Here is an 11,737-nt window from a genome sequence, read left to right as displayed (position 1 = left end):
TGCGTGCCCTGGGGAGGTGGTGGAATCACCATCCTGGAGGTGTTTAAAAAACACATAGCTGCGGTGCTTAGCGACACGGTTTAGTGATGGGCTTGGCAGTCCTGGGCTAACGGTTGGAGCCGATGATCTCAAAGGTCTTTTCCAACCTAAATGATCCTGTGATTGTATGATTCTAAGTGGCCGATGCCTGCGCCTCATTAGGTCCCCCTAGACCAGGCTGGTCCCAGGAAGCTCCAGCTGCTGGATGTCTTACAGCACACCCTGAGCTCGCATGAAAGGAGTAAGCTCCCTGCAGAAACCAGCAAACACCAGCATCCATCACCAGGATGAAGACCAGTTGTATAAAGGCTTAAATGTGCCGTACAGCGGCGCTTCGGGCTCGGGTCTTGCCTGCAGGTGCGTGTGTCAGGCGTGAGGCAACAGCCGCTTGTGCGGTTTTCCTGGCGCTAGGGGTGTTCACCCAGCTGGCCCCGAGAAATGCTTCGGGACGGGCGATGGTGGGCCCCAGGCCCCAGCAGGGATCAAGGTGTGGTCACCTGAAGGGAGCTTTAAGCCGCCATGCCCTTAGGTGGGGTGCGGAAGGGATGGGGGAGTCTGAGGGAGCCCGGCCTGGTTTGGCAGCCTCTCCCCTGCCCCAGCTTGCCCAGCCGCCCTCCCGGGGGCTTCGGGCTGTGCCCCAGGCGTGAGACCAGGGCGTCGGTGGGGGCATTTTTCAGCTTCGCCTCGCGGGGGGGAGCGCCGCCGGCCGCGGTCCCCGCTCGGTGGGGAGGGGGCAAGGGCAGGCCGCGGCCGCCGGCTCCCGGGCGCTCGGCTCCCGCCCACCCCAGCCCTGAGGCGAGGGGCTGCGCCCCACCTCGGCAGCCCCGCAGCCGGGCGCGGGGCCGCCCCAGGCCGCCTCCGGGGAGCGCCGGCCCCGCCCGGCCGACAGGTGCGATTTTCGGCGCGGCGGCGGCCCGGGCGCGCCCTCACGACGCCACCGGCCTCTCGCCTCCCGCCTCCCGCGCCGCGGCCGGGCCGGGCAGGGCACCCGCGAGGGGCGCCGCGGGGCCGCCTCCCTCCGCGCCGGGGCGGCGGATGGCGCTGCGCCGCTAGTCGGTGCATTGCGGCGGGCGGGCCGAGCGCTCCGTGCCGCTCCGCGCCGCGCCCGCGGCCATTCCACACGGCGGCACCGCGCCTCGCACAGGAGCAGCCGGCGGGAGCCGCGCCGCCGCAGCCCCGCCCTGGCCAAGGAGGGAGCGCAGCGGGCGGAGGAGACGGAGCAGATGATCGAGAAGGAGGGCGGCAAGGAGGGCGCCGAGGGCAGCGCCGCCGGCAGCCTGCGGGCTGGGGACACGAAGGAGATGAGAGCCGTGGTGCTGTCCGCCTTCGGCGGGCTCAACAAGCTCCGCGTGTCCAAGAAAGCCATGCCGGAGCCGCAGGAGGGGGAGCTGAAGATCCGCGTCAAAGCCTGGTCCAGTATCGCCGCTCACCCTCTCCCTCGCTCGGGGCGCGGTGGCGGGGCGGCGGGGGCCCCCTCGGGCGGGCGGGGGGCCGGGGGCTGCCCCGCCGCGGCCGCCTCTCCCCGCAGCGGGGCTCCCCGGGCCTCGGCAGGGCGCGGGGGCGGCGGGCGGGGGATGCCGGGGTGCGGGGCGAGCCCCGGGGCGGGCGGCCGTTGCGCCAACTTCCCTCACTTGTGGCTTCCCCCGCGGCGGGAGCCCCGCTCGGGCCGCCGCCGCCGCTCGCTGCCCCCGGGCGCGGCGCGGAGCCCCCGCGGAGCCGTGCGGGGCGGGCGGCGTGCCGGCGGCAGCAGCAGTGAAGAAAAAAAAAAATACTAAAAAAAAGGTCGTTGATGTTCACGGTACCGGCAGGGAGAAATGGGGGGAAGAGCCAGCAGGGCTCAGGGTGGTGTGCGCTTCCCGAGAAATGCGGGTGCCCGGCTGTGTGTGTTGCTCAGCACCTGCCCCTTACCCCTCGGGTGCTGGCCGTTATTTTCCTCCTGGGAATCACTTACTTCGGTCGGGATCGTTTTCCTCCGGAGCTGGTGTGCCAGCAGAGCTGAAGCTGAGGATAACTTAGTGCTTAATGCCTGTGCCCGGCTGACAAGTGGCTAGCGATCTGGTAGCATCCCAAAACGAGCTTTCCTAGAAGGCTAATTTTATTTTTTTTTTCCCCAGATAATTGGAGCAGACTGTTCTTCCTAGATAGCTGGTTCTCGGTGCACATGTTCCTTCATGAAAATAGGATTATTTTTTTAAGTGACAGAAGCAACGTTAGGATCTTAGTGCACAACTTGATGTCTACCAAAGACTTAACCAGTTTTGCCTAGGCAGCGATTTATCTTTTGTTGTCCTCTTCTGCTATGTGAAAACATGGTGCTTCCAGAAGATAATTTCCAAGGTGAAGGCCGAGTTGTTTGTTTTAGAAGTAACTTGCATTAAAAACTATGCTGGTATGGGACAGTGAGCTTGTTTGTACCAATTTATCCAGTGCATGTAACTCAGATCCTGGCATATTCTGGTAGGTTAATGCAGCTGAACATCTTGGCCTGTTCAGACACTGGGCTTTCTGGCCTGTGCTTAATGGGGATTGTAAAGGTTTGTGACCTGTGTGAGTATTTTGCTCCCCCCACAAGGCATTGCCCATGGTAAAATGGTGGTATCCATCAGTCTGAATAAAGACTAATAAATGAAGGGCTGAGATTTTTTGCATTCTCATTTGTGTTTTTTTTTTAATTTTTTCTTTACTATTCGCAATGGAAAATGCAAGAAATTCCTTGCTAGGTGAATAGAAGTAGTAATGGTAGCGTAGCAGCTGTTAGATAGCTCATCTTTCTGTCAAGCAGGGCTGTAATTCCATTTGAGAATAGGCTGTGTTGTTTTCTAAGTGATTTTTTTCCCCAGCTATTGAGTTAACAGAAGTTTAACATGCAAAACTTAAAATGTTCTGAGCATGCAGACATAGTCCTTTAAATGTCTGAGGGGGTTACAGCACGCTCCAGTACCTCTGTGAATTCCACTTTCATCAAAGCAATAGTATCACAAATAGCAAGTTACCTGCAAAGGAACACTTGGCTGCAAAATAGAAATACTCAGCTCTGCTACAACTACAGTTGCTTCCCAGGGTTACATTATCACTAGTGAACTGTGCAAGTTGCATGCTTGCTGTTTGACATCAGTAGACCCACTCAACTGCTTCATGGTTATTGCCAGGTTGCACAGGACTGTGTGTGTTTTGGAAGCTTCCCATCATGCCAGAGGAGCCTGTAGGCTGTGTAGCATCTGCTCGTCATTCCTGGCTGGAAATGGCCACAAGGCTGAAATATGATCAGGGCACCAAAGTGCGCTTCCAAGGAAGGCAAAATCAGTTTGCTGATCTTCTTGTCCCAAGTCTGGAAATGTGGAAGGTTGATCAAGATGATGATGGACTTGGGGTCTAGTCTGGGAGACTGAGTGAGAAAAATGTCTTGGCTTTGCCCAGTGTAGTACGCACGTGTTAATGCATGCGGTGCTGAACGCACCAAAGATGGGCTGCTCTAGAAAGGCATATTGATGTCAAATTATGTTCTTAGTTGAAACGGTTTTGCAGTTGACCATCATTATAGATGGTGATTATTTTTCTCCACAAGTTGATGGAGAAAAATAATCTAAGAACATGTGCATGCATGATAAATAGTATGTATCAGTAGTAAGTGCAAGTTCTGTGGAATCTCTGCATTTACTGGGGGATGAAACCAGTTGAATCATATGTATACACCTGTTGAATTGTATGCATATGTTTTGTAGTATGGTACTATAAATGGAGGAGATGGAGGATACGTTGCTGTTAGTGCTAAGCCAGATGAATAATTCTTTTGAAGGTCTGGAATATCAATGATCCAATTGAAAATGTGTCAGCTGAGATGAGTCATGTGTTAGCCTCATTCAGTGACTAAGAAATGGAACAGCCATCGATGTCCAAGTTGAGTCACAGCTTCAGCATATTTCCTGAAATAATTTTTGATTGATAATGACAAAGCAGTTGAAATTGCTGTGTTTGTTTAGACAAGTAGCTAGAACAAACCAAAGAAGTATTTCAGATAGGGTGTGTGAGTAAGGAATGGTATCTTGTAATTACCCCCTTTATTTTTCTTTTCTCTGTTACGATTATTTCTTCTTCGTGCCGCTATATGTGTGCGTCATGAGGAATGAGGCAGAAGTGACCCTTCTGACTCCGATTGTGAGATAACAGCGCTTTGAAAAACTGGTAGCAAATCATAGAAATCCCAAGTATAGCAGAGTAGAGGACGGTGTATCAGTTTTGTTCTTAAAGGCAGCCTTGTTCATGTACTGTGGGTGTTTCTGGAAAAAAAGTGTAGGATCTGACCATTTTAAACCTTTGTCTACCCCCACCCCCCCTTTTTTTGTTAGAGATTGTCAGGAATTTGGCGGGCCAGGGGTAAGGGGAAGGATTTTAAGAATGTAAAACTCAGTGGTCCTCTTATTCACTCTGTTGTATTTTGTGAACTTCTGTAATTAACTTCAGTGCAGTCTTACAATGAAATAAGTAAGATGGGTCAAAAGCAGCACCTCTCCATACGAAAGTGTGAAGGATGGCCTGCATGATTTGGTCTTTTGCAGTGGAAGGTGTTGAGCATTCTGGAGTGCATGGGATGGAGCAAGGAGAACCAGGCTGATGTCTGATGGTGAAAGAGGTCTGGAATACAGCTTTCTATTTGCAGGACTTTCCACAGTTAAAAAAAAAATAAAGTGCAGCAAAGCTAAACCATAAGTACAGAAAATAGTATTCAAGATCCTCGAAATTGGTGGAAAGGCAGAGCATTGCAGACTTAGAAAGTTAAATTCAGAGGTACTTCTACTTTTAATAATCTCTGCCTCCGGTTATACACAGGTAACATAGTCCATGTGGTTCACACCAATATCCCTGCTCTTTTGCAGAACGGTTCTTGCAGAACCCTTATGTCAATGTATTGATCTTGGTAATTCATATCCTTCCCTGTCTTCATCTGCATCCAGCTCTTGATTTAGGATTAAAAACACAGACTGCGAGAAATTGTGCACTTTTTGCCGCAGGATCCCTTTGCATTTACACTTCTCCCTCTGCACGTGACCCTACGTAAAGTTCAGAAGTCACTTTCTCTTGCCGCACACCAGAACAGGCTATGCTGGTCTGTACCCAGTACAAGAAATGAATTGTACTTATTTTCTAAAACCGTCACTCCTCATGAGACACATTTTCTTGTGTCATTCTGTGCAGCTAGGCTTTCCTTTTTCTGTGTATGCTGTAGGTTGAATCTCAATGAAGGACTTGGTAAGATTGGGTGTCTTGGAGGTAGTTACTAAACCAGCCATTCATCTTCGGGCTCTCCAAAGAAAAAAAAATTGCTGGTTTTACCATACAGCTTAATTGTGCTTTCAGGTCTATGGGTGTTGATAAGGGTTGGTCAAATTTGGCAGACAAAATAAAACAACTTATTTCTGTCCTTATTTGAAAGTGAAGAGTGGGACAAATGCACGTTTGAGAGTAACAGGGGTGTGACAACATGTATACGTATAAGAGATTAAAGATGAAATGAAGGAAGAAACTCTCTGGAAAGTGATTAGAAATGCCGATCAACACTCTATGTTCTGGCTATATATATAGCTATATATATATATATATAATATCAATATTTTCTTTATATCTAATATATATTCTATCAATATATAATAACATATCAATAAAATCATAAAAACATGTGACTTAAATACACAAGGTATGTAATACCTTTTTCTCTCCTTATCACACCTGTTCCGGTATCAAGTCTTGCAAGTTCTTTGTAACAGAGATGAACTCTGTTTTACTTGATATTGCTGCCTTTGTTTATATGTTGTTAGACGCAAAACTGAGTATTTGCCCTTTCAAAAACTAACAAGTTATTTTGTAAGAATGAATGTCTCTTGAAAGAGCTGCAATAATGTATTTGTAATCTTATGTCATTATCAGATAGCTATGGCCTTTGCCATATCCATCCATCCCTTGTTGCCTCCTTGCTATGACATCATGGTGCATGTTCCTACATAGGTTTCTGCATCACAGTTCTGCCTCCAGCTGCCCTTTCTTGCAAGCATGTAGAAAATTAGCTTTTTGTAAAATGTCCACAGTATGGAAAGATGTATTCGAAAGATCATCACCGAAGTTAATGTACACAGATAGTGCTTGCCACCAGTTATGTTGTGGTGGTTTTGGTTTTGCAGTGTGTTTTGGTGTTTTTATGTTTGTTTGTTTTGTTGGTTTTTTTGCCCCCAAATAAGTGCCTTCCAGGCATTGGAATTTCTCTTTCATTATCAACAGTGGTGATGTAGGAGGTGGACTGAGCCACTGGATAAGAAGTGGCCTTTCCAAAATCATCTAAAAGCTCCCAGCTTAATTGTGTTAAGCCCCTGCTAACCTTATGTATGGTTAACATTATGAGCTTTGCATATGAGCATGTTGGGAATTTTTTGGTTGGTTTTTTCTATTATTATTATTATTATTTAATTTTTTATCCTGAGTGTATCAAGCTAGATTGTCAAAGTCATGATTTCAAAAAATTATTATAATCTTGCTTCTACAGAGCTAACAGTTGGGGATTCAGGTTGCTCTTAAACCCTCCACCACAATTACAAATAATTACATTTGGTGGGATTTGCTTTTTTTTATCCCCCCCCCCCCCCCCCCCCCCTCCTCCAAAGACCTACGTCTCATGAACGCTGTCCTGTCTTTGTGCTTACACTGCGTGTCTACTCTGTCTTGTTTGTTGGGTCTGTTCAATCTGTTTGTGTCTTGACTGGTATCTGACTAAAGCTCCGCTCCATCTTACAAGTACTTGTGCACATCAGTAATTTTATGCACCCAAGGAGTTGCTGATATCATACGCACGAGTAGGGCTGGCTGTCATAGAGTCAGGGGCGTTAGTTATGGAGCAGTTTTGGCTAACAGATCCAGGGCTGTGTTTTGGAAAAATGGATTAATGCTGGAGTATATTTTAGCTATTTAGGTGTTTTAGAAGTTTTAACTGTGTATGGCATTTGTGCCAGTAGTCAGTATACACACATAGTAGATAAATGGTACCTTTTTTGGTTGCTTTTTGGTTTTTTTTCTTGTGGCTGCCTAGAAACTCACAAAATTTTACTTAATAGAATTGGATAGCATGTGAAAGATAAAAGGAAAGATGCTTCAAGAGTTTTTCAAAACTGAGACTACAGGGGAAGGCCTGATTTTTTTTTTTCTGACCAGCAACACCGAGGGCTCCAAAGACCTAATTAACCTTTGCAAAAGTGTACAGAAGTGATCCAGGAGGAAGAGTTCTAAAGCAACAGCCTATCTGATACTTAATAAGTTCATGTCAAAGGTTGGACTCCCTCCTGGGATGAATACAAGATTCGTTCCTGGAGTCACATCAGAGGTAGGGCAGTTCCATCAGGTTGTTCTTGGCCTAGGACATCTGTAACGTCTGAGGTTTGGTGTGTTCTTCTGAAATGGAACTGGGTTTACTTGCCAGCTAGTGCTGCATGTGTAGTAATCATAATGTTTCACTGTGCTGAATTTTGAAATGCCCTTTGTGAATTCCTATGTGTGACTTCTAAACAGGCTTGTAAGCTTTGGGGCTAATAACAGATGTGCTTGTCTTGCACGTGTACTCTTCTGCCCGAGGCCAGTACAGCACAGCGTAGTCAGTCCGTCCACGCACGAGGAGTGTGAATGTCTGCGGGGTCCCTCATATGATGTAGAGCCCAGTTTTTTAATGCTGCCCTGAAGTTTTCTGGCTTTCCCATCACTCAGGTCAAGTTTTCCTCCTCTGCTTTGATCTATGGTAATAGTCTTGATTTTATTTTTTCGCTGTGTCTTACAGTGGTTTGAACTTTATTGATTTGATGGTGCGACAGGGGAATATCGACAACCCTCCTAAGACGCCACTTGTTCCTGGATTTGAATGCTCTGGAATTGTAGAAGCTCTTGGAGATAGCGTGAAAGGATTTGAGGTAATATTTTCTTTATTTTCAGAGCAAGACTATGCAATCACCAGTTCACTGAGTATATTGTCCCTAATCCCTTCTGGTCTGCCAGCAACAGCAGCCTTCACAACCCTGTTGAGATTTGAAAGGGCAATATTTCCTTGCTGCTTCCCAAGCATGAGAATGACCTTTAAATTAGTTTCTAAAGCTACCACTGTTGTCTCCTTCAAATCCTTCCTGAAAAGCCGCTTGTGCCGTGTGCATATCCTGATGGCTAAATAGGAACTGGAAATCATGACTGATGTGCTTTAAGAAAGTCAAACAAATTGAATTAACTTGTTAAGTTTCTTTTCTTGGCCATGTTTGCTGCCATTGTTGCTCTGTTCCTCAAAGCCCATGTGCTGCTGATTCTATTTCCAGTTTTTGACTTTGAGTTAATGAGACCCCCATCTACAATAAGCATTGCTTCTTACAACCATGTGTGTTCATGAGACGCAGATAAAATTGGGACCCTGGTTCTGGGTATATAACGCTGATCGCTCGGGGAAAGGTTCTATTTTACCTAACAGAATAGTGATAAATGGCAAATAGTTAATGTATATAATAAAGCTTTATTAACTGGTTAGAATTAGTATTATGTACTCTGTGGTATCTCTTACTAGATATAAACAGCATTCTATCCTATCTCCTATTCCATTATTGATGTTAAACATCTGTATTCCCTCCAATGTTGCACTTTATTTCCTAAGTAGATGGGAAAATTTTGAAATAAAAACTGCATTAATGCATGCCAATCCTATCTTAGCTGAGTCAGTCATGTCACCAAGTAATTACATTTTTTGAATTCTTACTGTATCTTGATCTTAAGAAGGCAATTACCTAAAATATGCCTATTTAAAGGTAACATTTTGGTTTTTCTAGAAGAGCTGTAAAATTTCTCAGTTGAGTGAAGATAATGGTCAATTTAGCTTCTAGTAGAGTCTCAGTGATGAGATTTTCTTAGGATACTTCTCTACTTACCTCCTCCTGCCCCATATCTGCCTTGAAACAAGTCAAAATCTTCCGATGTTTTTTTCTGACAAACAGTAACTGAAAATAACTTTGCTGTTTGGAAAACTCTGCTTCAGTTGTTCCACTCTAGTATCTGTGGTTTACAGTTAGGCTCCGTATCAAAGAATATTCTATGAAATGGGCATTGAAAGACTCTGCTCTAGATCAGCATTCTCAGTGTAAAAGTTCTTGCTACTTTTGAAGGGCATCATGAGGCTACAGCATATGGTACTTGTTGGAATAACATTGCACCTGGCTGAATATACTGTGTCTCTTTTAAAGTTTTATCTTTGTTCTGACTATAGAACGTGTTTGTGTCTGGTCTACTCCCTGAAATTGAAATAAGCCGTGGTATTTAATTTTTTGCATATAATCTGCATAGCTGTGGCAGTGTTTGAGTGATCTCGAAGAAGAGTTGACACTCAGAATAACTGAACCCATTAATGAGAGAATGTGCCATGGGGAAGATGGAAGAATGTTTTGTCGGTTTCTGTATGGGTTTCTTGCACAGAATAGGAGCATGCCAGATGCCTGTGGTCTCCTTGACAGATGCTGTTATCACTGTCCATAGGAATGGCAAAGAGCACACCCTGCATCTTCTGACCTTCTTTCCCTCTGTAGATCAGTCCCAGTTCGAGCCACGTTAAAGTTGTGGGTATTTCATGCTTTGGAAAAATGTGTCTTGCAGACCCTTAGTCTGTACTACCTGATACTGCCAGCCATTTATCATCTTAATTTGCTGTGATTGCATTACTGTATGACAAGTGACAGCATTGAATGGCAGCCACTTTGACAGCAATGTGTAAGAACAGATTTTACATTGAAGGAAAGCCTTTTTTTTATGGAGTAATGGTGTAATACCTATTCCTTCTCCCATTAAAATAAAAAGCTGATTTCTGCTGAGCTGAGATGTATCAGGCCTGATCTTTCTAGTTATGAGGATGTTTCTCAGGAGCTAAGGCCTAATCTGACATGATGGCCAAGCTCTTTATAGTGTTTGTGGTAAAATATGGAATTTATTATTGCTAAAAAATCCCTTGGGATTGAAAGTCTCAACAAAAGGGACTTCTCTGCATTCATTTTGGTAATCATTTATGCTTGTTTGCAAGGATATAGGCCGTATTAACATCTTCACTAGTTAATCCTAGCAGACTAGATTTTAGGTGCTTCTCTAACAGCAAAAGGGAACCACAGAGCGGTTACCAGTGAGGCATTGTTAATTTGAATGTGTTTTTCAAAAGGAGGAGTCATCTTGGTGAAATTGGAATGACAGTTCTGTTTAAGCATCCTCATTCGCAAAGAGACAAACCCTTCAGAACTGTCAGCAGCACCCTAGCTTTTAGCAAACCCGTGATATCCCAGTGCCAAAGTGATGACAAGTACTCGGGAGACCAAAATGTGCTTGTGCTATAAACGTTTGCCTGAAGGTAAAAGTGTTGTGCTTTACTCCATTGCTGTGGAATATCATTGAACTAGTCCAAGCACAACATGTAGTATTTCTAAAGGATTAGCGGGCATTAGTAGAATGTAAGATAGTGAATATCAGGCAGATGCACAAAGGTATTTTAGAGGGACAGCTGCTGTTAGTTTTAGTTAAAACGTCAAGACCTGAAGTTTGACGCTGTTCCTACCTTATTGCTGTACTGTGACACCATCCTTTAGTGAGTAACGGTGCTGCTTCTCTTGGTGTATTACAGAAAGGCATAGAGATCTAAGATGAGGGAAAAGGTGCTGCTGGTGACAGGCCATTATCAAGAGTTTTTAAGAGTCATGCCCGTGAAGGTTTTAATATACACTGGCCAAATGTTTGCTCACAGGCCAATTTCTACTTCTATAAGAGAGTTGGTTTCCAAGTCTGGTTGTACCCCTGCAGCAGCTTTGGAGCTCCAGCTGCCTTGTTATTATTCTTGCCCATCTGTGGGGAGTCACTATCTCCACTTTAAGAATCTGAGGCTGCGTTGAAGGCCATTATACAAACATGTGGATTTGGTGTGCCTGGACCTCTGAAAGGTTCCTAGAAGCAGCTGATTGTATCTAATATTAACATAAAATCTTCATTTTTCCATAGTGAAATACTCATTACTGCTGTATATTTTAGAAATTGAGTAAAGAAACGTTGCATTCAAAGAGAGTATTTCACTGCCTCTTCAAATCCTCACAGGTTCATTTTGTAGGCTTAGTAGTGCCTCGGAATCCAGAGGTATATTTTTTATGTTTAAGGTGGATGATATGAAGTTGCATGATCAAATTCTGCTCTGACATGTGGCTGTAGAAATTCCAATCACAGAAATGTATTGGTAGAATCAGTTACTAAGAAAATAAAAACAGAGAGTGTATACAGATGGTTTTATCTTCTAAATGAGTGGTTTCTGAACCCTTTCACGTGTTCTATCTACCAGAGTACAAGGCCTCCCCTTCTCGATCCACAGAGAGGAAAAGTATCTCTGATTAGTGTGAAGACTGAGAAAGCAAAGTGAAAATTATTTTAGATGTGATTTTATTCCATGCGTCTCATCAATATCATTATAATATTTTTTGCTTTTTTTTTTTTTTTCTTGTGTAAGCAAATTTCCTTGTTATCAGTAAGAGTGCTGTTTTCACTGCTTACAGCCTCATTTTTTATTTAGGAGCTCTGCTAGCAAAAGGTGATCTGTATTAATGATGGTAGAAGACTGCTCCATCACAGTGTAGCAAAAAAGAAGAGGTGGCTTTAACTTCGGGTATTTTTGTTAAAT

The 11,737-nt window shown here is 45.0% G+C and overlaps 1 protein-coding gene across 1 annotated transcript in view; it reads left to right on the top strand.

Annotated features, from left to right (window-relative positions):
- Nucleotides 1–1,069: 1,069 nt before the first annotated feature.
- Nucleotides 1,070–11,737, top strand: part of VAT1L (vesicle amine transport 1 like) — a 64,095-nt gene continuing 53,427 nt past the window's right edge. Inside the window, exons 1-2 of the mRNA XM_040615597.1 lie at nt 1,070–1,450; nt 7,850–7,979. Of these exons, the coding sequence (XP_040471531.1) occupies nt 1,263–1,450; nt 7,850–7,979 (318 nt within the window). The 5' untranslated portion in view covers nt 1,070–1,262. The remainder of the gene's footprint in view (nt 1,451–7,849; nt 7,980–11,737) is intronic.

This window comes from Falco naumanni, chromosome 15, assembly GCF_017639655.2.
Source record: "Falco naumanni isolate bFalNau1 chromosome 15, bFalNau1.pat, whole genome shotgun sequence".
Taxonomy (NCBI): domain Eukaryota; kingdom Metazoa; phylum Chordata; class Aves; order Falconiformes; family Falconidae; genus Falco; species Falco naumanni.
This window is presented reverse-complemented; position numbering and strand designations above follow the sequence as displayed.